The 24,922-nt window shown below is 40.4% G+C and overlaps 2 protein-coding genes across 4 annotated transcripts in view; one reads left to right on the top strand and one right to left on the bottom strand.

The window, feature by feature from the left end:
- LOC131671442 (protein lozenge-like) overlaps positions 1–22,824 on the top strand; it is a 49,599-nt gene extending 26,775 nt beyond the window's left edge. For 2 of the 3 annotated variants that reach the window (XM_058947848.1, XM_058947846.1), the window contains 4 exons: positions 19,726–19,806; positions 20,165–20,383; positions 21,696–22,223; positions 22,465–22,824. In XM_058947848.1, coding sequence (XP_058803831.1) covers positions 19,726–19,806; positions 20,165–20,383; positions 21,696–22,192 — 797 coding nt within the window. In that variant the 3' untranslated portion in view covers positions 22,193–22,223; positions 22,465–22,824. The remainder of the gene's footprint in view (positions 1–19,725; positions 19,807–20,164; positions 20,384–21,695; positions 22,224–22,464) is intronic. The other variant, XM_058947847.1, reaches the window with a different exon arrangement.
- On the bottom strand, positions 14,443–16,032 carry LOC131671443 (uncharacterized). Its single transcript, XM_058947849.1, has 2 exons — positions 15,181–16,032; positions 14,443–15,111 (listed from the first exon to the last, which is right to left on the bottom strand). The coding sequence occupies exons 1-2, from the start codon at positions 15,920–15,922 to the stop codon at positions 14,612–14,614; spliced, it is 1,242 nt and encodes a 413-aa protein (XP_058803832.1). The 5' UTR covers positions 15,923–16,032; the 3' UTR covers positions 14,443–14,611.
- Positions 22,825–24,922: the final 2,098 nt, after the last annotated feature.

Here is a 24,922-nt window from a genome sequence, read left to right as displayed (position 1 = left end):
CTCTGTACGGAGAATCGAAAACGAGAGAGAGAGAGAGAGAGAGAGAGACGAAATTAGGTGGGGAGGTAATGAGATTTCTCAGACGCGCGCAGATGAGGGTATAAGCGTATTTAAACGATATCAGCTCTAACTTGCATCGCGCTCGCTTCCTTCTCTTTCCAATTCGCTTTTCCCTTTTCAATTTTGCAATCAGGTGGTCCTTTTTTGCGAGGAAGCCATTTCCCGTCGGCTATGGTAATCCGACGAGTGCCGCGCGCGTTGATTTAACGCATCGCTTGATTTGAATTACGTTTACTGTAATACTGTAATAACCGGAAGCAAATGGCCTTTTTGCCGGTCGCGCGATCTATCATTATACTGTTACATCTCGTCGATGCCTATCGACATTTCGATCCGACAAATCGCCCGCAGTCGCCTTGGCAATCGGACAAGCTCGACCGTAAGCTTACGATCGCCGAAGGATAAGAAGAGTATGGAGCTTGCGGGGCGCTAATGACGCGCGCGCACGGCGAACGTTTCTCTCTGGCTGCATGATAGGGGTTACGAGTGCGCGTGACACTTGCTTAATTGCCTAGCTTACCCTCTTTAAGAAAGCCCAAGTGTCGAGCTCACACGTGTGCGTACAAAAATCCACCGTGTACTGCAGCGACTTTTGCCTCCCGCACGCGCTGAAAGTGATCGGGCCCGGGTGGTTGCCTGCTACGCTCCTCCTTGTAGCGGCTGCTTTGCCATTTTTCAAGAAGCTCGGCGTGCGTCATTCATTTGCAAGGCGACAAAAGCACGCGGCGTGCAATCGCTGCGAAATTCCGCAAGGATTAATAATCGGCGTGCCGTCGCTGCGCCGCTGCATCAGCGCTGAATATTCAAAGCTTGCTAATGCAGGAGCATTACGTAGTCGAGTAAAAAGGCTTTGTCATCTCGCGCGTAATTCGCCTATTCAAACCGATAACCACGAGGTCGCGCGTACTGAATTGCAGTTGAAAAATCGAGAGAGCTCGAGGATAACTAGCGGCGCCTTACGGCTGATTGTGTCGCGTTGCGCATTAGTATTCAAGAAAAGAGAGTGGACTGCTGCCGGGTAATGTTCTCTCTCGTCCGTCGGCGTAATTGCACGGTACTATCTTCTCCCTCTCTCTCTCTCTCGTAAACGAGTCGTCGATGGCTCTTCTCTGCTAAGATGACAAACGCAACCGCAGAACTTAATTAAACTCGTAAATCCGCCGAGAGCCGTCGCATCGCTCTCTGTGTACAACTACAAGCTATCTACTTTGAACACGCGAATCTTAACTGAAAATTATTTTTCTAGCCTTCGTTTATCCGCCAGTTCAGTGCAGAGATTGCCGGATCGAGTAAAGCATGCTGCCCTTGTAAAAGAGAATCTCGTTTTAGTGACTGGCTTCTGTGATACGGCAGAGAGAAAGAGAGAAATATCTCGAGAAGTATATGAAAGGAACGAAAAAATAAAATGGTAGTAGCTTTGTAGAATATATTGCATGCGGACTGTTGCATAAAACGGCACATTGCCATTTTTCTGACGATATCATTCGTAATATACTCCTCGAGCATCATATTGTGCGTTCACTTTTCATCGTCTAAAGTATAAACAACAGCTCGGTAACCATTTTGGGAATGCATCTCTCCCCGCCATTATTACTTTTTTTTTCTGCGGTAAAAGTCGCGCGCGTGTGGCAATGTGTAAAGCGTGGCGGTAGCCGCTATCAGCAGTACGTATGCGCGATGCGGCTATCGCGTTCGTTTATACGCTCGTATATCCTGCGCCAACATGGGCACAACATCCTTCTTGGATGGTCGATCTATTGCGCCACTTTCTAAGGAAGCTCGCGGCCAGATCGAACCTTGCAGATAGTGACCGCGATAAAAATACAACAAAAAATTAATGATACAGCAATGGCTTGTTGACTTGGACAAACTTTAGTGTCCTGAGAAGCGGCGAAAATATCTTGCTTGTTTATATATATGAGAATTGATATTGATAAAACTTGCTTTTTCGTTATTATGAGATTGCGAGTGTTATGGTAGTTTTCAGCTAATAAAATGATTAATTGTACTTTTACGCCGATACTAATTCAATTGAGGGGCACGATGAGGCTATAATTTCGAGCGTTAACTCTTCGTAATATCATTGAAATTGATTTACGACGCAGAGTTATTATATGGGCATGTATATTTTATGTCGCTATTTGTAAGGCGCATCGTGCATCGCATATAAAGACTATTACACTGTTCTTTCGCGTTGATTGATTGTTATATTGATTGTCAATTTGGCTTTTGCTTAATAGACAAGCCTCGTGACAAGTTAAATACGTGCACGTAGACAAATAAATGTGGCACATAAATTTTAGTTGGACTTTTTACGCAATTTTTTTTCAAATGCAAATCAGTGGAGCAAATGTTTGCAATTGAATCCACTATATACGGCTAATCGAGTACAATCGTACTTTGAGGTACAATTGAATAAAATATTAAGTTTTATTAAATTCATTTTCATCATTCAGCTGGCTTTTACGGCGAATTCTCATCTTTCTCTGGGATAATGATGGAGTAATTTAGGAATCAGTAAATCCTGATAAAAAATCACTTGGAGAAAGCATTAGTTTGTTAATTGAGTTGCCGAGATCTGCTTAGACGGGATCGCACTGCGCGAAGTAGAAAGGAAGCACGCTTCATCGACGCATGTGAAAAAGTCCGTTGTCACGCGGGACGCAGGAAAAAGAAAAGAAAACAAGTCAACCTCTCCGAAGGAAAAAGCACTTGAGAGTGATCTCTCTGTTTCTCGATCGACCTATCGGGTGATTTCGGTGTTGCTCTTCCCACGGTGACACGTCAGGAGCGAAAAAGAAAGTTCCAAGCCAATGCGTCCGCGCACTTTTATGTATCTCGGTTTTATTCTCAGATTTTAATATAACGGATTTGTTTTTTTCACTTTTGTGATTCCTGCATTTTTATCCGACGTTTGGGTAAGGAACGCTGGATATCGAAAGCCATACGGATTAACATTGGACTGTTGGATAGCTTAACTATGAATGGCTTTTATTCCTTTTTTCCTTTGCAAACAGGTGTTTATAATTAGCAAAGAATATTTGGCTAGTGATTGAAAGAAAAATGCGTATTTGCAGGTAACGCAATCAACGAAATTAACATTTACGTAGAATTTTACTATTCGAAATAGAAAAAGAGCGACGAAGAAATATACGACTTGCAATGATTTCTAGTTAAGCGAAACGACGCTCTAGTGCATAGCAGTTTTCTGTACACACTTTACATTCATCACGTTGTGGTTTCTTGACCCGTTAGTTGTATGATATTTTCTGAAAACTAGACCGTTCGGAAGGATCGCACATGAAAAATGTATATCAAGAACGGTACTCGGGTCGGCAGCAGTCGAATGTTCGGAGCACTTTTCAAAGGTATCCTTCTCGATTGTCGCAAAGCCTACGATCTCCACTGTACCCCAGAGCCATCCCCCTGCAAATGAAAACGAACGCAAAGAATATATGATCAAGCAAATGGGCTAAAGACAAGGCGTAATGGCGGCGTTGGCATTTGCATTGGGAAAGGGATTACCAGGCGCGGGTACGTGCCGCGCAATAGGCAATTTTAATAACGAGTAGCTCGTATGGGCAGCTTGCTCGCGCGGGGCGGGTGCTGGGGGAATAGAGCGCCGCGTCCCTGACTGCTAATCGAGGCAATCCCTGCAGCCCGCCGAGAAAATGCTGTCCGTTTCGAGCCGCGAGATATGCGCTCTCTCGCCTCCGTTAAAGACATCGCGCCCGAGGTTTGCGGCTATGATTCGCACCTCATCTCGCGGCTCGTCATTTCTTTTCGGAATTGATGTTTCGTAGACTCGAAGCTAAGCGCTGCCGTGTATATGGGATTTCGCAGCGATCGCCGAGTTTCGCAATTCCCTCAGTAAGAAATAACGCAGTGCGTTTCTCCAAGACTTTTTTTTGTTTCGCTTATTTTTCTTTTCTTTTCTTTTTTACATCCGCCATCGTCATCGAGCATCCGCCATTATAATCTCCATCTGCGCGTTAATTTCGCGTGGCACTTCCAGTGATAATCCCGTCGTCAGCGCTGCACCGAAATAATCAAGAAGCTCGGCTGTCCCGCGCGTTATTTCCCGCGGCCGAGAGGAAAGGCGCAGCCGAAGTCGGCAAGAATTTGCATGTGCGCGAGCGAGCGAGCGAGTTTGGCGTATACGTGAGCCGGACATTCCAAAGATCGCGGTGTGCCTGACGTCAGGTGTGGACGGACCCGCTCTCCTGATCCGAGCCAGTACGATCGCGGACACACATTTCCATGTTGCGCAGCGACCTTGCCTTGCCTTGGAATACACGTCCAACGTATGTGATACGGATGATTCACCGAATACGCGTTTTCTTCGGGGCCGATTTTTTACGACTGCGGGTCACGGGGACTCCTCTGCGCGTACCGTTATGTCAGTTGCGTGGAAAGCTACGCAATGGGCTTCCTTTTCTTCTTCATACGAATGCAGAAAAGTGCCAAGTGGTCCACGAACGTAATTTTGTTTATGGTTTCAAAAGTAGCTTCATCGCGAAATAAACGTGTACTTTACCCACGATATCAATTTCGAAAAAAAATCAGCGATTGAACGGATCGCCCAAAAAAGGCGAAAGTGAGTATAGGCGCGATTGGATTCCGTATACACAAGCGACTAACTGGCTGGCAACCTTTCACTCTTCTCGACGGGGGAAGCCCCAACAAGCGTCAGCCAGAGAAGGCCGCTAACCTGTGCGCGCCACGAATATTTTTCGTGTGTATACGAGTACACACATACGCAACGACTTGCGGTGCAAGACACATCGGCCAAGGGTCCGAAAAAAAGGACCAAGCTCGGTCCGTCGTAACAGACGTTGACTCTGTGTACTCGCTGAGACGAGAAGTCGACGAACTCTCTCTCTCTCTCTCTCTCTCTATCTCTCTCTCGTCGATGGAGCACCGGAAGTGCGGGACGCTCTTTCAATCTTCTCTTTGTTGTTTCTTGCTTCCTCTTCTTTTTGTTTCTCCTGTTTTTTTTGGACAGTGAATTAGGATTAAGGAGGAGGCTGGTGCTCCGATCGATTATCTCTTTTCTTGCTCGACTTCGGCACTTTCAAGTCTACGTTATTGATACCTGGGCAACAACTTTTTTGCAGTCATTATGCTAATTACGCTACAGTCTTTTGCTTATTACCTGTCGTGCTTTTACATCGTTACGCTAATTCATTGTACTTTTTGTACGAAACTTTGTGTTTCGACACATCATTTGCGAAATGAGAAATTTTTTACATCAATTTGGCGAGAAGAAGATTCAAAATATAAACGTAGCGAATGCAATGAGTCGTGTTTTTTATTCGTAAATTATCAACATGAGCCAGACATCGTTGTGAAACAAATCACAAGAGATGGCATTGGAACTCAAATGTGAAAATCGATTCTAAACAGGTTAATTATTAAGATACTGTTGATTTTATTGAAAATTTTATCTAAATCACAGCAAAGGTTTCGTTTCTAGTTCGCTTCTAGCAATTAATTTGTGATTACGACATCAATACGGAAGAAATAGGGTTTTGATAGACACATGGAAAAAGGCGCGCGCGCGTCTTACAGCATGTAACAGCTAATTCTTTAATACATTATTAAAGTAGGCTTGATTTCATACCATAATCATCCATATTTATTTTTGAATTAAATCAAAACGGGACGCCTTCGATTCCATTGAAGTGTGACAATGGATCGGTTACCAATGAGAACTCTTGACTCCGTACATGCTCGCAATCGTTCGAAGCACCGCGTCGATCACTAGTAGCCTGAAAATTTGCACACCAACAAACAATTTCTACAAAACAAAGCTAGCGCGAGCGAAAAAAAATGAAAAAGAGCAGTAAGTCAAAAATAATTACGATTGATGTTTTTTTTTCTTTTTTTTTTTTTTTTGCGGTAAAAAACTACATCGAACGGTGAAAATCTGCGCTATTTCGACTCTAGGTATAGACGTTTGTAACGGCGTTTTTACCTGATGCGCGACTACTCTTGGAGGAGAGGGATTGTTAATTGATTGCCAATAAGCGTTGGCAGCGAGCCTCAAGCGTGCTTAATTGATTAGCGCGTGCTGTCGCTTTCACTGCGGTTTTCCTATCGCCGTCGCGACTAATTTCTTTCTTACAATTCCGATTCGAGCGCCTATTGCGCTTGGCAATCGTATTTTGTCGTTCTGCGCCTGAACTATTTTCGAGAACGACAGCGAGTAATTCAAAAGGACAGCTTCAAATTTTTACATTACAAATAAAAGTGTTTCGGCTTTTGAGCTGTACGACGATAATTAAGTAAGCGCGCCTGCTGACAGGAAACGCGCCGTAAAGCAGAAATTAACGAAAAATCATGACAAAAGCACGACAATTTAGAGCATTCAACGGCCGAAGCTGAGAACTGCCGATCCCTACAATAAGAAAAAAAAAGAGAAGAAAAAGGCGAGTAACGAGAAAAAAAAGAAGAGATTCTGTCTCTCACAGTCTCACTTTCGCGATTTCCGGGCACGCGATTTTTTTTCGTCACACAAAACGCCTCTCGCTCGCTGCATCCCATTCAAACACTCGGCTTCGTTCCTTTCCATTCAAACCTGCTGCTGCCTCTCGCGCCTCCTATTTCGGCAGTTGTTTTGTTCTTTTTCGGAAATGAGCCATTGACGATGCTAATTTTTGCGTGTCGATCGCGGCGCATATTTGCAGCGCTAAGCAGATTTTTCGCCTTTTCAAGTACGAGCGTATCTTGCACGCGCAAACCGGCGCAGCCGAGGGAGGAAGAGACGCGACGCGCTCCCATGGCTTATGCAGGATGCGTCACTTGTTGGCCGTTTTTTTCTTTTATTTCTCAGGAATACAAAGCTTTCGGAATATTAGACGCGTTTTTTTTTCTTTCGTTTTGCTCTCCTTAGTTCGAGTTTATTCGCCATTTCATCGACCATCGTCATTGCGACTGTTTTGGTTAGTACTGTTCTGCAGAACTGTAATCTGCCATCCGCTCGGCGGATCGCAGAGCTTTCGAGTAAATGCGAAGGACACGTTCATCTCGGAACTTAAAAATTTGAATATTATTGTTCAGCTTCATTAGTATGCCTAGTTTTTATGCAATGGTGGTCAAGATTAAAAAAAAAAGCATTATATTTGTCGGTTTACCGCAGCTAAGACAGACAGTAGTATCACTATTTTTTTCCTTGATAAACCACCAGATAAATATCCCCAACTATACATTTTTATATTTATCAACGTGAGCTTGCTATTTGTATCTTTAGCACGAACAATATGCAAACAACACGCAGCTTACTTCAATCCAACTCAAAATTATTTCAAGTAATACTGAATTATCGCTTGCGCAACTGTAAGAAAACAGAATAGGTCAACCTGATGTCAAAAAAATTGTCAATTTTGGTGAATAATTTCCTTGATCGATTTTGCTATATGTCACAGTGTTTACTAGCGGCTTGCGAGTCATTATTCGCTCTTCATCTCTCTCTCTCTCTCTCTCTCTCTCCTTAGTCGGGCTTTCTCTCTCTCTCTCTCTCTCTCTCTCTCTGCGGGTGTGAAACCACAGCAAGGTGGTTTCGGTGCTTAGTGCCCTGGGGGTCTCTCTCTCGTCCACTCTATCTCGCGCGCGCCTCTACTTAACGCCAAAGAGGATGCGCTCTGTCGATCATCCTCTCGAGCTGTTGTGCTTTTCCGCTTACTACGCAACGGCAGCGATGATCGACCTTCGACTCTTGATTCATATCTCGGAGTGCAGCTATTCTGTTTCTTTCGGCTTGTATTTTCGGACCAGTGGCTTTTTTAAACTGCTTCGTAACGTTGGTGGTTTTCGATCTGAATTAAGTGTTCGTAAATTTCCGTGCGTTGTTGTTTCACTGTCGTCGATGATTGAGGTGCTGCTCTTTTCCCGGGTATTATTAAACGATCTACTCCATCGTAGATATAAAATTTCATACCATAAAACAAACAATCGATGGCGTTTCAGTCAGCTACTGTTTCAGCGATCTCCGCGCGCGCGAAACCAGAAAACAAACGTCCGCGAGTAAAAGCTCCGATGAAGAGAAAGAGAGAGAGAGAGAGAGAGCAAAACGAAAGGCGCGTGCAAAGTGAATGAAAAGCCAGGATCCGGCTGAAAATGAAAAAGCAGAGGAGAGAAACGGAAGAAAGTCGAGCGGAGGAAGAAGAAGTCGGTGCGCAGAGAGCGGCGAAATAAAGCTAAAAAAGGGGGCAGAAGAGAGTGCACGGATAGCAAAAGAATAAGAAGCGCGCGGGGCGCGTGTGCAGGGCTTCTCCGTTCCCACCGTCAGATATAGTAAGTCGATATTGCTTGTCTCTTTTGCTTGTAGTGTGTGTGTGTGTCTGTGTGTGTGTGTGCGCGCGCGAGTGCAACCCGTTGCAAGCCATGCACTGCTCTCGAAGTCTTATGAGTATAATATTGAACGTTACAGTGTCCACGCGCGCGAAGATTTCTCGTATCACTTACCGCGCGCCACGATTTCTTCTTCTTCTTCTTATATTGTAAAGTATCACCTCACCGTACCGCGTATTGTATTACGCGATCTTGACATCGAAAAGAAAAAAAAAAAAAAACGAAACAAACAAAAAAATAGTTCAACGACAGCGTTTGAAGTTGTTTTTGAAGTGATACTACGGACTTCTTTCGATACTTACATCGCGTTGTCGATTGTCTAATCCACTTGATACTTTGGGGAGTTTGCGATTTGGTGCTAACTCAAAAATCTTATCCCGAAGAGGTGCACTTACAATGAGTTCTCAATGTCATTATAGTCTACAATACATTCCGAATATTAGCATCTTTCAAAAGAAAAATCCGTGTCTTTGTACAATAGTGACACTGGCAGTTGTACGAATAAATTGTACTGCCCTAGAAAGATTCGAAGTTGAGTTTGCATTATCTACAAAGAGCGCACGCGACTCGTCCAAAGTCGTCGCCAGAGGCAAAAATCATCATTGCCAGAAGGACAAAGCATCAAAAGGAATTGCATCTTTCTCTCTCTCTCTCTCTCTCTTTCTTCCGTTCAAGACTATAGTTTCGAAAAAAGAAGGATCCATCCTCTTCTCTTCTTGGCAGTCTCTCTCTCTCTCTCTCTCTCTCTCTCGCGCGCGCGCGCGAATCGACTCCCATTATAGCTTAACAGATGGTCCCCTCTCTTGCTCTTTCCCCTCGACTATACAAGGCTTTTGTTTTGGTTATTGTTGCTGCTCTCTTTCTCTCTCTCTCTCTCTCTCTCTCTCTCTCTCTCTCTCGGTAATTGCGCTCTGCGGACATATAGATACACGGACCGATTTTGGTAATCACTCGGACGTCTTCCCTTTCTCTCTCTCTTTCTCTCTCGTCCTCTTATTGTCTTCTTCTTCTCATTTTGCTGACTCTCGTAACACGTACGCGGCTACTACAACTCGGCAGCGGCCCCTTTGACGTTGCTCTTGCTCTTTCTGTCTGACATCGAATCCTCACGGGGATGCCTGTAGGAGTGTGGCTTTACATCGAGGACCATGTTAACCTCGACCCACTCCAAGCATCTAACGTTTAAGATCGAAACGGTAATTTTTGTTCCATTAATCGAAATCAGAAGTCATTAAAATTCAAATGAAAAGAAATTTAGATTTCGAACAATTTCGAATTTCAGTTAGATACGCGGCTTAGACATTGAAAATTTGAATGGATTCGTCAATTCACGGTATCAGATCTGCTAGCAAAAACTACTCGAAACCGATAACGCCTCGTTAAAAGTAATTTTAAAATACACAAATGCACGAAACTGCATCCCTGCGCACCGAGAAAATTATATAGTTTAAACGAATTTTCACAAACAGGATGTACGTACATTAAATGTGTACGAGCTGCTGCTTCCGATGCGCGGTACATCGCTCAAGGTATATATACAGGTGTACCAACGCACCCACTAAGTGCTCGCATCCTCTGTTCCGCTCGCTTATTGATATACTGACGAGGAGCTTGTTCGACAACGGGTTCAAGGGTTATTAATTGAGATGCTCTTTTGTCGGATAGCTTTATATTGCTCAGCGTGATCACGAGTACACTTCGATGTTGGCATTTTTTATGCGCCACCTTGTAATTTTTCAAGTGTCCGCCGTCGTTTCAAATCTTTTTAAATGTTGTTTCTAAATCAGCTCCACGCGCACCTTTCGAAGTAGGAAACAGTTTGATGCATAATAACCTCGCTTCGCTTAAGCAACGTCGCAAATTAAACCATTAAAATTATTAATCATCTCACGAAACTGTCCGTCTGCTCGTTTCAATTCACCAAGTGTAATTCGCGATGATTTTCTCACAGTTAAAGTTCACCAAAAAAAAAGAGGGCGAGAGAGCAACGATTCGCAGCTTCCGGTATATATATACAAACAGCTTTCGGCATGTCATCAACAAAAGCCGAAAAAAAGAAACAATTTAGTAGCCGCGCATGTGCACGCACATACACACGTCTATATCGATGATTGCGCCATCACGAGAAAAAATAAAACACGTCAAACCGCATAAAAGGCCCATTGAAATTTCGACTACCTTGGTAGCTTCCTTGGTGTGTACGATTCATTGGCGACGGCGTGAGAAAAACCCAATAGTCAACGATCGACCGACTCTTCTTTACTTTCGTTTTCGTACTCTTTGGTGCACAACATTGCAGGTGAGATAGAGAAAGACGGGGGGGGGGGCAAGTCGACTGTCCTTGTCGCATGAATGCGTCAGTACCTACAGGGTGGGGAAAAAAGATGGAAACACTTTTTTTGTGAAAAAAAAACATATTTTTTGTGGAAAGTAAAGTTTTATAAACTTAAATAATGTTCTTTTGAATAGAGTACTCAATTTTTGTGCCCAATGTTAATATGGTCCTAAATCGGACCCAACTTGAAAATTTCAATAGAACTTTATATTGTATTTTACATCCGAATATAATGTTATATAATATTGAAATACTTGATTTTTCGGACCTAAAAATGGGTTCGAAACACTGCAATTACAAACAATTTGAAGTGATTCGAGTTTTATAAATTTTCTTACGATTTCTTTTGTAATTTCCCCATTTTTTTAATAGACCATCTTTGGATCTAATAGTGTAAGCAGGTTCAAGTCTAATCCATCTAGACAAATGTTCAGAAAACTGTCAGTTTATACTAATGATTTTCAATTGATGAAATTTCACATTGACATATAATATTTCGTTATATTAAATGAATATTTTAAAATCAAATTATTTTTTTCTGATTATTCTAATGAAACTTCTTTTTTGATTCAGTATATTAGACATCCTTCCTTTAGCGCTATCGAGGAACAACAACGTGATCATGGAAGAATATTGTTGTACTTCGAGATATTTTTTTAATATGAGTCCCCTTGTCTCGTGTTTTAGAATGTTTGTTTACATGTTTTTAAATATTGATTATTCATAACAGCTGTTGGAAATGTCCAACAACTGGTAATATCCTATTCTGTTCGAATAAGATCTAGTGGAATAATTTTAGATTCTTGAAGGATTTGTTTTCTTAATTCATTGGAATATTGAGAATTTGTTGTGTAAATACGATGTTTTAAGTACCTCCGTAGAAAATAGTCTAACGGTATTGAATCGGTGGATGTTGAAGATCATTCAATTATCTCTCTTCGACCTACTTATCTATCGGAAAATTTGGTATCAAGATACTATTAAACATTGTGGCCGTAGTACATCATTTTGCTGAAAGCAGGTATCTATGAAATCATCCTCTTTTATTTGACGTATTGCTGGAACTATTTACGTTCTTAACATTATTTCATATTTTTCTGATGATAAGTTTCCTTCTATGAAAAACGGACCAACCAATAAATTATATCAACAATACTTACACAAACATTTAGCTTATGAGGATACTATGTATGACTTTTTGTCATCCAATGGGGATTAGTTTATCTGCATTACTTAAAAATAGAGATTTATATTCTATTCTTTACATTGCGGATTCGCAAAACTCAAGATGACGATCAGAATCATCTTCATTGAACGTCTGGATAGGAATAACTTTATAGAGAGGAGATTTGTACATCTTAAATACTTTGAGCACAGATTTACAATCAATTTTGTGATATTTACTTATTGAAAGACTACTCTCATGTGAATTTTCTACAAATACTAGCATAACATTTAGTAGTTTTTCTTAGAATTTTATAAAATATTTTACTCAATTTTGTAAAAAATGCTTGGCTTTCTCATGAGCATGTTTAACATATCTGTAACCTTTTAATAGTGAGTATATTTTTCAAGTCTGAAAAATTAATTTCATCATATTCGGATGTAAAATTTAACGTTTAATTAAAATCTGCAATAAAAAGTAAGATTATCTATTAGAAATTTTCAATTTGGGTCTAAAAACTGAGTACTTGAAAAAATATTATACTAGAAAAAAATCTTTAGGTGTTTCCATTTTTCCCCCACCCTGTATACACATTATATACGAACGTAACGTGATACTGTTACTCGAATAATGAAAATTTGGATATTCGTTTAAAAATTCTCGGCCAACAACATACAATGAGGTTAACGCAAGCTCAATGTGGCCACTGATGATTTCGAAGCAAGCTGGAAAGCCGATTTATCAGCCGGTAGCCGACGTGAGTGTGTTTCGAAAAGAAGTCGTGTTTTCAGCAAACGCCGCGACAGACTCGGCAGAGGCGATTTCACCAGAGCGGTCGCGAGCGCGAAATCACACGTCGACGCATTATAATTGCGTTTTCGAGCGCAACAACGTAGCCGAGACGAGTCTAGGCGCACGGCAGAGGCGAGAAATGACAATAATGAGCGGAGCTGAAGAAGTGCAACGGTGCACACTTGGGGGCTTGTCTTGCGTTTAATTTCCAAGTCGACTCACCGCAATCAGCAGTTAACGCACTCTCTTGCGCCGTAAAAACCTTTGCCTGCAGCGCAGGCGCACCAGGGAGAACTGCGTTCTTCATCTGTCGTAGCCCCGACGCACTTTGTCGTTCTCTCTTTTAATTTTATGCCTGATTTTCTCATCTCCTCGGTGGAAAATCATTCTTGCGAAGTGAAAAGATCAAAGGTGGACGTTTCGGGTTCATCGCGATCGTCAGCAAAAAGATACGCGATGCACTGTGCTTTTTGTCGTTGAAAAAGTATGAAAGTCATAGTTCTACAGCCAGATTAAGAAAATTCATCGAAAGCAATCGAGTCGATAAAGTTTTTACATATAACTATAGGTGCGGCGGTAACGCAAGAGCTCCGGTTAAATGAAGCGCGCCGATCAATTTCTTGCGACGACTCGAGGCTTCAGCGCAGCGATCTGTGAATGGAACCACGAACGACAATAAAAACAGCGTACGAGACTCCATTCACACTGCGACTTTCCAAAACTTGCTGTCCTTTCTCACAGCCGCGGCTTTACGCTCGATTTCTGCTCCGTTTCTCGACCAAATCGCTTCCTCTCTGTGTATACGCGTGTAATGCCAATCCGTTACTTCAACGAGTGGCACTAATTGACAGAGCGTCGACCAAGTTCAATTATTTTTTATAAATGAACGATGTATCCTGGAAATTAAACTGTTTAAACATTCATAACATTCGCTATCTACTACCTTTCAACTTTAAACTCGTCTATTCAATATTATCAGTTTATTGCATGAATTTTTCTAAACTATTCATTCTGGTCGGAATAAGTATGTGACTTTCCCATACAACCACCGTATATTTAGAGACTAGTAATCTCTTTATCAATACACTTGAATTAATGTTGCTATTGACCTCGGTTTATATACTCAACTCGCTGACAAATACACTACGAAGCGTGATTCGGAAACGTTATGGAACCGTCTTTGCATTAAAAATAATTCCACTTTCATTCAGTTCTTGCAGTCCGCTACGAAGCATACGAAGCACAATAAATATTTGAAAATCATTTTTTACAGCGTGACAAAAACAATGATTGTCAATTTATTACACTTACATTGAAGACTAATGAATTTTTATGATTCATTCAAAAGTTGTAATAGATTTTCATTCGACAGCTTTAAATATCTCGCAGTATTAAGAATGAGATTGCTTGAACATACTAACCCATGCTGAGCGAAAATATTGTTTTGATTGGTCAAAGATTTGTTAGAAACATTTTGAGAAAAAATGTATTTACTACTCTAGTAGAAATACATGGAAGCCCTCCATCTTACGACAATTTAAGTAAATTATTATATGAATCCCGTAATTTCAAGAACGTTTAGTATTGAATTTTGCAAATTGAATGTAGCTACTATTTCTGTTCAAATTTTTTTCTGTGCTTATAGGGAAAATTTTACGATTTTGAAAACCGTTATAATACTCTTCCATTTGAATGATCACCTTGGTTTTCAGTACAACAAAGTAATTTTGTTTTATTATATTCGTAACATTTATTTATTCATTCAAGTTTACAATTTATACTGGAAATACTGCAAAATAAGCCAGAGTATATATTTCAATTGACTAAAAATTTTGGACACAATGGTTAATAATTATTATAAAAGATGTAGCGACTTTTTCTCCGTGTGCAAATCGAGTAGAACTGTATTAAGAAAAATCTGCATCGTTGAAGCACTTAGCAAAAGCATGAATTTCCTTGTCAAAACTTTCGCCATCGCATCTATACAACCAAAGCGAACAATACTCTTCGATACCAACTTTATACAAGCCATCAGCCTTAATGGAACAATTGGCTCCGAAATTTTGTTCTGGAATTTTTATACTTCCCACCCGCTTCCCAAATTCATTGATTTTCACCACATGCTGACCTGGTTTATAATCGTTGTCACAATTCGGAGGCAGCCAGCAATTTGGAGTTGTCAATATAAATCCACCGTTTGGCAAGGTCATAAATTTTGAGTGACGATTGCTAAATCCGAGATGTAAAGATACTTCCATCATCGGTTTACCGTCGAAGTCAAACTGAGCGCAAGTTAATGTTGTATTGTCTATTTCTAGATTACAAACGAGAATACCTGTTAATGATTTTGATGGTGTTTTGTGAAGACCAGAGTTGCCTTCTATATCTTTCAACATAATCTTTGTTCCTGAAATGGAATTCAAATGTTCAGCGAGTTATGTCAAGCAAAATTCATCAAGTTCTGGAAAAGGCTCACCATCCGGTCTGACGATATAATAATGAATGTGCGTCCTATAAACTTCGCTGGTAACAACTCCCTTGTCATCGGGTAGTGTCACGTGCTCACGATTGTAAGTAGGATTGTGTATGGGACTGTACCACGGATCAGGGCCGGAAATTTTATTTCCCTTGGAATCATAGCTTATTTTACAATACTTATCATCGCAAATCGTTGAATTTCTATAAACGATCTCGAAACCATCTTTACGAAGCACTGCCGGCTGCAGGAGAAACTCATATTTATACCAATTGTATTCTTCGTGAGAAAATGGTACACCGATCTCAGTTGTGTTGCAGCTGGGAAAGTGAATGATCACAAATTTCCCATAACCTTCTGGATACGTTCGCTCTGTTTTGTAATTCTTGTTTCTTTCGTACCAAACTCCCAAAACTTTGTCTTGATCGTAAATATTAAAGTGATACAGATAATCAAATTGAGTGTCATCACCCGCTTTAAGAGTGATTTTACATGTGCCTAGAGGATCACTAGTGTCGTTGAAGAAATTCTTCTCCAACTTTAGCACACAGGTTCGCTCGGTTTTCTTTTCGTTTTGTTCACAAGCGCGCGATAAAAAGTAGTGAGTATGGTAGAAGTAAAACCATTTTTGACCTTTGCCGTCAGGTAATGTAAACGTTTTCGAGAAAGTTCGTAGTTCCACTCCAATTGCAGATTGCGAAGTGAAATAGATGACCGCAAAAGTCCAAAATACTCTTTGCATTTCGGACTGTTAGCTAAGCTTTAATATTATTTATATCACGTTTTTATGATGTTAGCCTAAAAACGAGAACGCGCCAGTTTTACATTGATGTTGGATCACGCGCCAACTGATCTCGCTTAGCTGTTGAATCTGACTAAAGATTGTCATTCTTGCGGATAAATTGTATTAAAAAGATAAGTGGCAGCTCAGTGAATGAGATTTAATACTATAATAACTGTGAGCTCGCATACTATATTGAACGTTCGGTTTGAATTGCAGCAGCATACCATTTGAAAGTATTCTGGCTCGTGCTAAGATCACCTTCAAAAAGCTTAACTTATCTTTTTTTTAACAGTATATCGCAAAAATTATGAAACTCCTGTTAAATCATAAACTACGATCACAAAGATTTTGTTTCTTCAACTATAATTATTGAAATCATCTGAATTACACTCAATAGGTAATGTAAGCCAATTGAAAAAGATTAACTTTAATCTTGATAAAAAAGTAACCTTTACATGGTTACGGTGTACGGTCAATTAAACTAGCATTAGAACGATCATAATATTATTTGCGAACGAAAAAGTTATTTCCTAGCAAAACATAAGATATTTTTATTATCTGGACTGTATGACTCTTAATTTTTCGACTTTGGTAAGTCGGTATATCGAGTATATATTGACAATGTTTATTATCGATCAGATACCTATACTGAAATTTTGGATATATTTTTGTTTTGATTTACATTCATTTATATTATAAGACCAAACATATTTTTTTTATATGGTTAGAACTGCAAGGAAATCAACTGAATTAATCGTGCAAATTCGCTATTAAGTCAAATAATCATTTGACAGTAAAATAGGTACTTATAAATAACGAAAAAGATTCCTATTCGCGATGCTTCCAACTAATTTCAGCTTTTTTAAGCTCGAATATAGAAGTATCAATAGGACAAGTATACAGTTTGGTAGTTTTCTAATCAGTAGCTATATCTTAACTATTTTGATCTTTAAAGAATCAGAATATTAGTCTTCAATTGAATGCACATCAAAACCACCGGAACTATAATTAACTAATATATTGAAAGCCCCTAGCTTTTATTATTTATAAAATGCATCATAACTTATGATACAAAAAAATCCGGATACAAAGTTAATAAAAAAAAGATACGGGGATTTCCTTTATAGCTCGTCATTATGACAAAGCATCCTTTTATTTAACCTTGTCAAAAAATTTTATCACAAACATCACAGTCGTACGCACATTCATTCACAAATTCCAGTGAATCCCGCGGAGTAATTACTTACTTGGCCTTCAAATGTAGAATGAATAAAACCGACGTAAACGCGTGTACGATCGTCAATGGGCTTTCCACATTCACGTGACTTTCAACGGTTGGTCATCGCGCGTATGCTAATTCCGAATCAAGTCACAGCCGGTCTCTGACGTATTCTTTCATACCAATTTGTTGTCTTGACAAATCGCTGTCATATAATACATCCAAATTCTGCCTCCGGCAAGGTGTAATTAATTACAATTTGCTTTGTTGAGACACTTGCCTGATTGTTTGCCTTATAACCTATACGTGTATGACTAACTTTAGTCGTATTAATATTCAAAGTAAGCGTACAAACGCGATCTCAGTAGCAATGCATGAATATAAAATAACAAACACCTGTCATCAGTCACGTTGCATTGTCCCTTGCCTTGATTAAAATTTTACAATGACGCACAGTCCAGCAAGTCAACACTTGCTTGCCAACAACCTTTCGCATGGCGAATCTGCAAAGTGCTTTGACCCCTTGCAAGTTCTTCAAATCGAAGCTTGCGGATCACGTAAGCAATGCATTACGATGTACGTTCTTTCGCACATTGACTCATGGCGGAGCGCCATATCCAATTAATAATCCGACTCTCGATCTCGTTACGCTCTTACTGATTCATGCGCTTTGCCACTCTTCCCGTTAGGTCATTCCGGCTTACGCATTAATTCTGTGGATTCCCAGCGAGTTAACAATTTGCTCTTACTTACTAATGATGACTAGCGCGCTTCGCGCGTTTATCTTCCTCCTTTTCATTGCATTGATTTTAATGCACGAATATAAATCAAAACTTTTATTGGCAAATTGAAAATTCGCCAATTTATTAAATTCGATAATGTATTAAATATTCCCCTAATTTTATACAAGATATAGCAGACGATGTTATTTATTATGAAATAAATATGCAATTATAAACTTATGACTTTAAAATATTATCATTTAAGTTTTAAGTTTTTATCGTCCAAAATTCTGTGTTGCAAAATCATCAAAAGTCAAAAGTTTCAAAAACATGATAAAAAAATGTAATGTAATGTTGTAAAAACATTATAGTTTTCTATAATCATATTCTTCACGATGTAAATAATATACTTCGGTAGATGTTCAGGGCTGCAATTAATGCATTTTCAAAAATATTTTCTGATATTTTATACAACTGAATTAAGCCGAAATTACTGTTTAATATTTTGTCATAATAATTTATCAGTTGACATCTTTTATAGCCTATTTTGTTTATTCTAAGCAAAACTTTCGTATAGAGTTTAATTAATTTTTCTATTGGGGTATCAGTCAATTTTTACTTCATAGTTAGTATGATTAAATCAATCAATTCATATGAAATTCATGCAAACTACATTGATTCACTTTCCCAACATTCAATCATCTACGAAAATCTGCAGTAAATTTTCATGATTAAACACAACATATATATCTATACTACAGCATAGTATCTGATTACGTGACTATCTTTCAATCAATCAGATCACGAACAAACTGACTTCACTTTATCAGGTTCTCTGTTTTCAAAAAGGATCTCTCTTATTTTAATTTGGTAAATTATCATAACAGATATTTTTTGACAATTCTTTATAAATATACGTTAGCATGACGTCGAAATATAGTAAGTACAATCAAATTTAAAAAAAACATGGTTCAATTGATTACTTTCCTACAATTGCACTAATTCACTTTTCGTTCGTTTGATCGAGCTAGTTACTAAATAATTATACTTAGTTGGGGTGAAACCAAGGAGACAGGAATGTCCAGTTAGATTTTTCCAACTTTAGTCGAAATCGCATTCACGGTCTTCTCATTTTATCGTAAATTATTGTTTAAAGAGTGATACTATTTTTATTTATATGAAAAAGATATTGAAAACCATTGGCGCAGTGTCTTAATGAGTTTTCGAATTGATATCCGTCATTTTTATGTTGCTAAACGTTTGCCAACTAATTTGGTGCAAGTAATAAACTGCATTTAATATTATTGGTAATGGAAAATTGAATCCCTTCGTCTATCGGGCAACGGGCAACAAGTAATTTCGCATAAGCTTTCGAAGTCTGTGTAGCTGCTGCCAACAATGCTGTATCGATAATAACCGGATATACATTGTACCGGATGCGCTTCTCTTTTTATTTCTGTGTGAGTTTCCATCAAAATCTATCAGCCACCACAGGAATAAATTTATTGCTTACTGAATTACTCTTCACTTCTTTGTAACTGCGTAAATCACTCATTCGTGATCTGCATAGGAAACAGATAAACTGTACTTATATCAGTTGAACTTAAACGATATTTTTATTTGTGTAAAGTAATTTTCTATATCGTCGATCATACAATATTGCGTTCATTCGTGATAAAATAAATGTTTCAAGAATTATTGAAAATTAAAGTATTTGACTAGAAAGTTCAAGATAAAGAAGTCAAGAGGCAGATAAATAACCGATTAACAATTCAGTAATATTAATACAGGATTAACAACATTCTCCTTTCTATTTCCAGATACAATACCAAATTTTCAACACTGTTATTCTAATCTACTTGATACTGAATTCACACACATAGACATCGATTTATTTGTAGGTAATATTACACTTTTTTTTATTGAGAATGCTAACGAATCGTTATTTATGCTGTAATTTACCTGCAACGTGCAGTAATTCAAGAAATTTTAGCATCCGTTCCTTTTTAAAAATGATGACAAATTAACAGTCAGAGCTCGAACCGGTCGAGGTGTAGTAAACGCCAAATTTTCCAAGCAGCAAGCCACTCGGACTCTCGACACTTGTCTACTTGCGCCTTTGCGTCCAAGAATCTGCACGTTATCTCGGCAAATCGAGACAAGTGAGAAATAGAAAAAAGAAAGAAAATCAGCGTCGATTATTTCAGAAAGATGCATATACACACGAGTATATCCGGCATCGGTTATGTATTGTTGCAGATACGAGTGGGGCCAGCAGTGGCGGCGGTGGCGGTGGCAGCGGGGCGACAGAATGGGCGTATCCGTCGGCGGCGCCGTCTTATCCGGCGGGACCTGCTGGAAGCGCCGGCGGTGGTGGCGGGGCAGGCTCCTACTCGCCCATACCAGGTGGCGCGTTCTCTTATCCAGGCGAGGCGCTCGCCCATCACCCAACCACTGAGCCCGTGCCCCTTCCAACCGGTACAACTCTATAGTCCTCTCTCTCTCTCTCTCTCTCTCTCTTCTGCTTGCTTGCTTCTTTTGCACGCGCTTTTTTATGTATAAACTGCGCTAAATTGCCGCAGGCCTTTACTTACCGGCACACGCTAATAGAATACTCGCGCACGAACGGCGGGGAGGGGGATAATTACGAGACATTAATGCATCAACGTACTCTCTTTGATAAGCACGGCTTATTCAAAATTGTAGTCCTCGTTCAGGCTTCTCTCTTGCTCGCAACATACATCGAAACACGCAAATTGATTGTATAGCGCGCAGCAAAAAGAGAAATAGAAAAATCTACGTGAGCTTTTAGACTTTTTTCCATTTTGAAAGCGCGAGGTCTCGGATTCCTTCGTCTAGAAACTACCAGAGCACTCGCTCTTGGCTGTAATACCACAGAAACCATTTTCTTTAATCATTAACTTTGCACTTGCAAAGTTCCATGAGCCTGGATATAACTTCAGCCCTCGCTCCGCGATAATTCAAAATTGTGTCCGCGCATACAAAATCAGCAAACTGTCCTGTCTTTAATAATCGATCATTAAACTCTCGCAGGCGAGCCTTGATCGCAGTCATCAAAAAGAAAAACGACGGAGAGAACTTTCAACCCTTCCGTTAAAACTTCGTTCCTCTCTCGCGCATACAAGTCCGCGAGCGCGCATTTATCGATGACCGTAGTCGCTCGACCGCAAATAAACACCTTTATTGCCCGTAGCCCTGAGAAACGCGAAATGAATAGAAAGAGCAGAGCGCGCAATAGGCGTTGTTCTTTTTCTCGCGCGTGCGCAGGCTTAGGCTTCTTGCACACAGGAATTGAAAATTGATTGCATGACGCGTCGCGCGGAGCTTCTTTCTTTTTTCCTTCTTCATCTTCTTCTTTGTTCGCCTCCACCTAACGGACGGTTAGTTTACCGCAAATTGCCCTAGCGTTGGTTTTTAACTGTATATACAAGCGTAAAAGGCTTAGATTATTCCACGGCCAACTTTGTGTGCGTACTACGCGCGGGCTCGAGCGACCAAGTTCCCCCGTTTTCATCAGAGCCACTCCGCTCGCGTCCAAGTTTCGTAAAGACTTTTTTCGCTATCTCGACTTAGTATCGTTCATTTCGCGCGCATCGATCGGACGACAAGTCTATCTTGCTCAAGGGTGCGGCCGGTTTGTAGCGCTTTGGAAACGTAAGCTGCACTGCAGACGATTAGAACAGAAATGTTCGCCGCTCACTTGAGAACGATGAAGAGTAAGAGAGTCGCTGAGATGCCTGCACGTTGAAAATTTGCTTTTGTTGCGCAGTGCTTCCGTCAGACAGTCAACAAGACGCGTACACGCCGAATTGCGTGTCGATGTATCCAAGTCACGCCGGCACGACGGCAGCACCGGTAGCAGCGCCGTCAGCCCCGCCGCCGACAACGACGGCATTGGTAGCGACGAAAAGTACCGATGACATGTACGGCGCGAGTAGCAGTCCAAGCGGTGGTGCCGGCTATCATTACGGCGGCTGGCCAACGGCACCGGCGCCCGCGACACCCGTTCCTGTAGCCGCGGCCGGCTACAATCCTAATTATCAAGGCTACTATCACCAGAATCCAACGGCGCAGAATTATATTAGTCCGGCGCCGATGGTGCTCTATCCTCAAGTGTTCACCAGCACGATCAATCAGAATCAAATTCATCTGCACATCAGCGACGATTCGCTCGCCAACAATCTCACGATCAACAGTAATAGACTGGAGATTGGTGTATTGGGTGAGGAGAATGAGCAGCGCAATGATGTCTGGCGACCGTATTGAAAGGACACCTTCTGAACTTTGGACGGTTCAGGTAACTTTTTTTTTAAACTCGTAGTTTACACTCTAGCAAATTCACATGTTTATGATTCCTCATTTTTTTATTCGTATATAATACTGCCAGTTAAATTAATGGGTCGATTCATTCGTCGTTTGCGAAGTTTATTAAAATTAACGACTTTACTCGCAGCATAAACGGGCGAGATAATCAAACGACGTGAAAAACGAAAATTCTTTTCAATTCTCGTAAACAATCGTTATTTATTTGATTTCAGAGTTAAAGCACTGATAATCGTATCATCACCCCGTAGCTGGCACAGTGACCGGCAGGTGATGGTCACACACCACGAGGCGATCGCCGCACAAGATGAAGGGAGTACAACTTTACGCACCGGAACTCGCCGATAGGATCTCAATATTAAAGACGGCCGCCGCCTATTTTTTTTAATTTTTGTTTCGAGGCCAATAGCGCGTGACGCAGCGCAACCAAGATACAAGAGAATAATGATAAAAGAAACTATAGCCGTTTTCCTTGGCTTTCCCTTCGGGAGCAAAGGAGAGAGAAACCGCGCGAACGGAAGACTTTGATATATTGTACATACGCAGATATTTTCCATTAAATAAAACTTGAAAAAACTATCTTGCCGAATTCGTTCCTATTTACATACGTTGTACTCTTTATTTTGTTACCTATCCTTATCGATTTATTCAGTTATTAACTTACTCTCAATGGATGACATTCGCAATAATTTTCGATAATTCACAATAAAATTGTGAAAATTCAAAAAAAGGACTTTGAGCCGGAGTATTCATGCTTCAGAAAGAACTACTTCTGACTTTGACGTGGGCCCCTACTTAACGTAAGGTAAGTTTCCTATGTATTTAGCGTAATTGGAACGATATTACAATTATATTAATTATAAGCGTATTCACAACTGTAGAATAAATAATATTCGAAAAGTATAAAATTCGATATTTACCTGGATCTCGTTGCTTATTTGAATTGACCGAACGGCATCTGGTGCGCAAACGTATACATTGTTACAACGGTATCCAAAGGTGGTTTAACGTTGCCATCTCCTTATCCGTAGAGTAATTTTCTTTTCGATCGCTATTTATTACGAGAACGTATGTTTTTTTCTTTTCCATTCGGATACGCGTACCGCGCAAAACGAATTTTATAGAATAGTTTTTTTTAATTTATCTAAACAATTAGCACCTCACGAATTTATTTTGCTGCAATATAGGATACATTTGCATTTCCAACGTCGTCGGTAAGTACTTGATAATCATATTGTATGACGCTCGTTTTTAAAATTGTACTATTACATGAAGTGAAATTTAATTATTGAAAACTCAATAAATTCATGTACACGAAAATAGCACATTTGAAATAACTTTTCTGAAAAAATATTAGTATTCTAAATTCAGTCGAGTTGAGTATCGATTCGAAAAAAAAATTTTTTTTTTTTCATTATCGTAAATATTAAATCCTCGCACCAAATTGCTTCTCATGAACGCGCACGCACAACAAAACGTTTGAACTGCCACAACAAAACGTTCACACATAGACAGGGGTAGGGGGGAGGGAATATCCCCCCGATACATAAAAATGTCTCGCAAGGAGGCAATAGTGTCGCGGGCGCGCGCGGGTGGTAAAAAGAACCGCAACTGTCCGCTCAAATATTAAACGCGCGCCGAGCTCTATCTCATTCGGCGCGGCCGTATACGTGTATACGGGGGATGCGCGCGGCGATCGTAAAAAAAAGAACGCGAGTGACGATTTATCGGCTCTCTCTTTTCTATACTCCTTCGACGAGAGCTTTTACTTTCTCCCCATTCTTTGTCTCTCTCTCTCTCTCTCTCTCTCGGTCACCACACGCGAATATGTGCGGTTTCGTACTTTGGCGCGTTCGTTCTCCCTCTCATTTTTTTTATCGTTCATTTTTTTCTTTTTTGGCTCTCGAAGGCGCGATATCGATGCGCTCGATTTTCAATTATTCAACGCGCAATTGAGCTCTTTGGGTTTTCCGAAATATTTGTTTCCGTTCCCTCATTTTGGCGATACAGACGTCTATGAACTAGTTTGAAAAAAGACATGATTCATTTGTAGAATGCTATAATTCAGGAGTAACCATTCTTGTAAAACAATTGCACAGTCCACGTGAGTAACAGAGCACGAGAAGTATTGCTGATATTTTACGGAGCATGCAAAGTTTAACGTGTGGTTGTTCTTGGGAGATATCAAGCCATCTCTCGATCTTACGCGATGAAACATTGCCCACGAGGCTCTAGCAGAGTCACCGGCAAAACGAAAATATTCAAATATCTAACCACCGTACGTAAACTTTCTAAGGTTAAGCGCCCATAATCATTTGCATCCAGGAAGAAGACGGGCATGACGAATTAGTTGAGATATAGGCGTTCCGCTATTCCGCTGTCTCTCAGCGAGCGAATTCTAGCTCGCCGAGGGAGCGAGAGTCAGATTTTTCTTCTGCCAGCGCGTTGAGGTTTGCCCGCGCGCTCGCGAGGACCAATGACTGAGCGAGACAAGCCTCGTAAGTTTCTCTCTTTACGAGGCGCGCAAAACCGCGAAACTTCTTTCTCGCTTCGCGACAGACGCGCCTGCAGTTATGTTGATACGCGAGAGATCTTTCGCCGAGTTTTATTTTTTACTCGATTCTGCGACTGAATTGCAAGTCGGCGGCAATGGATTGGAAATTTTAGCACGGT

Source organism: Phymastichus coffea, unplaced genomic scaffold (assembly GCF_024137745.1).
Source record: "Phymastichus coffea isolate CEN01 unplaced genomic scaffold, Cenicafe_Pcof_1.1 PCOF00126, whole genome shotgun sequence".
In the NCBI taxonomy this organism is placed as follows: domain Eukaryota; kingdom Metazoa; phylum Arthropoda; class Insecta; order Hymenoptera; family Eulophidae; genus Phymastichus; species Phymastichus coffea.
Note: the sequence above shows the minus strand (reverse complement) of the source record. Positions and strands in the feature narration are given on the sequence as shown.